General features: G+C 34.9%; 1 protein-coding gene across 2 annotated transcripts; it reads right to left on the bottom strand.

The window, feature by feature from the left end:
* Positions 1 to 586: 586 nt before the first annotated feature.
* On the bottom strand, positions 587 to 4,757 carry LOC101252009 (F-box/LRR-repeat protein 25-like). 2 transcript variants are annotated; one of them, XM_010326419.4, is made up of 4 exons: positions 3,688 to 4,727; positions 2,301 to 2,545; positions 1,721 to 1,821; positions 587 to 1,009 (listed from the first exon to the last, which is right to left on the bottom strand). In XM_010326419.4, the coding sequence occupies exons 1-3, from the start codon at positions 4,615 to 4,617 to the stop codon at positions 1,758 to 1,760; spliced, it is 1,239 nt and encodes a 412-aa protein (XP_010324721.1). In that variant the 5' UTR covers positions 4,618 to 4,727; the 3' UTR covers positions 587 to 1,009; positions 1,721 to 1,757. The 2 variants fall into 2 exon arrangements, 1 of the variants encoding a protein (XP_010324721.1); XR_003247862.2 differs by having other exon boundaries at positions 991 to 1,009; positions 2,178 to 2,545; positions 3,688 to 4,757.
* Positions 4,758 to 5,028: the final 271 nt, after the last annotated feature.

The following is a 5,028-nucleotide window of genomic DNA, read 5'->3' on the forward strand; positions in this document are numbered from 1 at the left end:
CACGCAAATATGAACTCCCTCTATTTGATTGTATTCTACTTGTAATTTTCTACTTAGGTGCGCAATTTATTTGTTTTTTTGCAAGATCCCTGCTTTTTTTATAGACTAGATAGACCAAAAATCATTTTCCTCCAACTCTGCTTCAACATGTTTTCCTAGTGCCTCTCTGCTTCCTTTACCGTGTGGAATTTGGAAAATCTTGTAAACTGATTTTATGCACGCTTCCTCTTTCTTGAAGGATTTTTTATGGAAGAAAACCTTTTTGCACTGATTTCTTGTCGAAAAAGCAACCCTTACACCGTTTTATAATTTTGAATTCGCGTGATTTGACGTTCTCTTTATACAAGTTAAATTCGGCCTAAAAGGCACATGTCGGTGCAAGTTTCTCTATTTGTCAATTATCAACATATTTCTCTATCTAACCAAAAATTATTTGAGAATTCAAGAGAAGATAGAGGTGAGACAAGCCATTTTCAATAGGTGTCCAGTGAAAGTGCAATGATATATATTTGTAACAGGGTTTTAACGAGTCGATTTAAATCGGTTATTGTTAAAAATTAAACCAACTTAATCGATTTTAAAATTATCATAAACAAACCAAATAAATATAATATATATTTATCAGTTTGATTGTTATCAGTTTCAGTTTAATTTGATTCACCTATCTGGTTATTAACCATAGACAAAATTTAAAGAAACATATCATTCAAAATGTGGACTTGAAGAGGCTTCGGTTAGGATGACATCCACAGCTTATGTTGCACTCTGGATAACAGATTTTTACTTTATTTCTTCTCAACAATGATATCTATGCTTCCATTTCTCTACAAATATCAACATGTCTAAACTAATTTGCTCATAACGGATATAAAGAGAAGAGCTAATCATCAGTTGTACAGTCTCTTGCCACAAAAATAGCTTTCAGAGTGTCGTTTGACATGCATCAGGGCCATACAAAAACTAGCATCCTTCATTCATTCCATTGGCATTTGCTCTAATTAGCTGCTACCTGTCAGGAAATGAGACTGGTCTGTCACGCCGACACGAGTAAACTATTAAGATGAGTAGACTATACTTTAATTATCCCCTTTTAACAACAGAAAGTGGACTTGTACCTTTCAAGAAAGGGAGTAAGAGGGTTCAGTTAGGAAGACACACCGGATAACAGATTTTACTTTTTGGGCCGAAGTATTAGTTCTTCTCTACAATGATGTTCTATCGGAAGAAAATAACGAAATAATAGTCGACGAGTTCATTCAACAGAGAAACATCATATCAAAGTTCAAATATTGAATAGTCAAAGAAGAGCCAGATTCAGTATGATGCAAACAAACGTGTCTATGGAAGCAGTTTCTATTCACTTAAACAAATGAACAAGACTCGACAAACAAATGATCTTCTTTGTGTGAGGAATCAGAGAGCAATATATAACCATCTTCTTTTGCATTGTGTGATAAGGAATCAACATCCAGCTATGGAATTTTCTCTTACACATGAAAAAACATTAAGCATCAAACAGGTCATGCTAAGGTCTGTTGTGGAGCTATTAAGTGGATCTGTCGGGCAGAAAAGCATCAAAACGGACATGCAACAGGCAATTCCAAATGTTTGTGGATATAAAATTTCTTAGAGAAGCTTTGACTTCAGCTATAAAATAGTTAATGTAGAACAAACAGGTGACATGCAATAAATAAGTCAGACAGATCCAAAAAGGCAATACCTGATGATGCTTGTTCCAGAGCTTTCAATCCCCAGGATCAAAGGGTTCCCAAGAACCAATGTCTTTGCTCTGAATAATATGGAACATTGCACATTTGCAAGCTGAAATAAAAGAAAGAATGATCTGTTGAAGGAACATCTGATGAAGACATGTAGACATATGCACAATTTTTCAAGTAAACCATCTCATATAAGTATTCACAATTGATGGTAATTTTTGCCTAAAACTATATAGTAATCAACAGTTAGCCAATGCATGATTTTCTTCAAGTGGCAGGTCCTCAAATTTCCTAAAAGAGATAACACATGTTGAAAGAAATATAATTTCTGCAAAATGACATTCAACCTTAGATCAAGCTTTCTTACATGATTATCAAATTAAAAAAAACATTGTGCTTAGACATGAAAAATCTACAATCAACTATTTTGTATTGAATACTGATAAGTAGAACCCAAACCTCGTCTATCAACTGTAAACCAGTTTCAAACCAAAAGTAAAAGGTTGTTATGTACATCGCGATCACAACAAAAGAGAATGGCGTAAGATTATCAACAAGGAAAGATAACTGAAGCTTGCAGACCTCCTGACAACAAAATCCCAAAACACATCTCTCCTTCTGAAGTTGCAAGCAATGACAGACTTCTTCAGTGCTGTCGCATTCTTGCACAAGCATTTGATCAATGGATGGACAAACTTTTTTTCACTTGGTTTTCCACGAAAGTTAATGAACTTGAAGAACTTTAGATGTGGCAATGAACAGTTAAAACTATTTGTTTCAAATCTCCTCCGTCGTTCATCCTCATTTGAGTACATCGACAGCAATTTCTGCAGAAAAAAATTCGATATATTAACCAGTTATTCTCATCTAAGTAGAAAGCAAAGAAGTTGATTGCTGATGCATTAAAAAGGTGATACATTTGCCAAATCCCCTTTTCGAAAGAGGATAAGCTGTCAAAGCCCCTCTTTGTAACCTTTTATCATTGTCTATGAAAGTATAATGATTTTTTTTTCCTGAAGCACTAAACATATATCATCTTTCACCAATTGTTTTATATTAATTACATTAAGTAACAAAAATAAAGGTCTAAAAGAAAATTACTCTTGGTTTAGGATGGCACCAGTCAATGACCAATGTCTCAAGACTTGATGAACTCAATAAAAAGCTGCAAACTCCAGGATAGTCGTACGGTTCTAAGGCTGCGTTAAGTTTTAAGAATTTCCAGCTTGTGGTGGAACAGGCCACCCTTTAAACTCCACCATGGACAGGCACTTATGAACCAAAAAGATAAAGCAAAATACGTCAAAAACTAGGAAATGCAACATACTTAATAAATGACATGAAAATTGTTCAATAATTCGAAAAAACAACTTCAACTATAGGACTGTTTTGCCACAAGGCACAAGCCACATCAGAGTATTCAAGGTTGGCTTGGAAATCTACGGATTGATTTGGAGAAAATTCACAAACGTAGGGGTAAGGTTTGCGTACACCACACCCCCTTCCTAAACCACAAGTAGTGGGATTATACTAAGTATGTTAATATTTGGAAAAACACATCTGCATGACTTTGTTTGATAAAAGTGGTATTTGGGCCAGTTTGTGTGCAGTGTGCACCTCAATTAATTCCACATGATACTTGCCACGACAGGTACTAGATAACTTTGCCAACTAACCAAGGCTATAACAGAGGGGAAGAATCACCCAAAAAAATTATTGGTTGGGAATTGAACGTCATAGTGCTCAACCCACTTTTAAATATTATCTATCCTATAGTATACTCTTAATTATCACAATTTCCGTCATAAATAGAGTATTTTTTTTGTTCAATAGGCCTTGTATCAATCACTTACCACTGTCCAACAAAATTGGCCATGAGAATGTTATTCTTTAGTACTTACAAACATAGTCATAAGTAGTGATATTGTTAATGTTACTAAACTGATGAATTCAATAGCAAAGAACAAACCTCGATGCACCAGGGACCCAATTCAAGATTCTTGACGTTAGCAACGTGGTGAAGAAGTTCCTGCAAATATTTACACTCCTTCTCCAAATTCTCTTCAAGGTCGGCGAAATAAACTTCTACAGAAATGAGTGCAGTGACAAGTGAAGCCACATTTCTCAGCTGAAAGTGTATCTTATCGTAACACAACCCCAAAAGTTCTAAATGTCGAATATGTGGGGCATGAATTTCGAGGCAATGGTCTTCATCATAATCAGTTTCATAAATCGTTACAATCAATTTTGTCAGCTTCGCAGAGGTGATATCCAGACAACGAATACCAACAACTTTATCTAATTCCAAGCACTCCAAATTAGGACAACCTGATAATACTTTTTCCATTACACCCTCTGTCATAACCGCATCCCCAATCGAAAGAGAAACCAAATTGCTCCATTTCACATTACCAGAAGGTCTCAACCAGCAATATCCTAACACCAAATTCCTCAAAACCGTATTCGTATACGCGTATTCAGGAAAATTATACGCAAAACCTAGAGACTTAAAATAACAAAATTTCAACGTGAACTCTTCAACCTTACCAACATTAAAAGCAAAGTGCACCCACAAATCAACATCATGAGCAATAAAGTCCTCGTAACTATTAGGAAAAACCCTAAATGATTTGATTTTATCGCAAAACCTCCAATAATGAAGCTCTCTATTAACAGAAGCTGCGTAATCCAGAATATTTTCTTTTTTGTAAGGTTTAAGATAAACTTCTGAGTTGTAATAGAGTGATGCTTGAACGGATTTCCAAAGAAATCGCCATTCCGATGATAATACGCTCATTTGAACAACTTGTCTACTGTTTGGTAACATAGAGAGGATGTGGAGTAGAATCTCCTCCGGCAGATCAGTCAGCCGGTCTCCTCCTCCGGCCGCCGCCATCATTTTCTTGTATACAGAATCTTCAATTGCAGTTTTGGTAATGGCGGTCTACCCAACGATGATATCCTCGATTTCTGTAAACAAAACTCCGTAAAAGTTAGGAGGGAGTAAAGAAATTTAAAAAGAGAAGAAAAAGGTCCTAAATAAGAAGCAAAAGTGGTGTTTCAATTAGATATCGTGCACCTCAATTAAATTCACTAAATATGACATAATACTAAAAGATATGAAAGAATCACATATTATTATTTTTATCTTTCCTGATTTATAGATAAATTAATTTTGATTGTCTATTAACTTTTTTTCTATTTTAGTCTATCTTTCTTTTTATCATTTTCCAAAAAGTTGATAAACTTTAACACATATGCAAAAGATAGTTTCCCCCTATTACAACTGACAATATAATATGAATTCTTT

Source organism: Solanum lycopersicum, chromosome 8 (genome assembly GCF_036512215.1).
Source record: "Solanum lycopersicum chromosome 8, SLM_r2.1".
Classification (NCBI taxonomy): Eukaryota; Viridiplantae; Streptophyta; class Magnoliopsida; order Solanales; family Solanaceae; genus Solanum; species Solanum lycopersicum.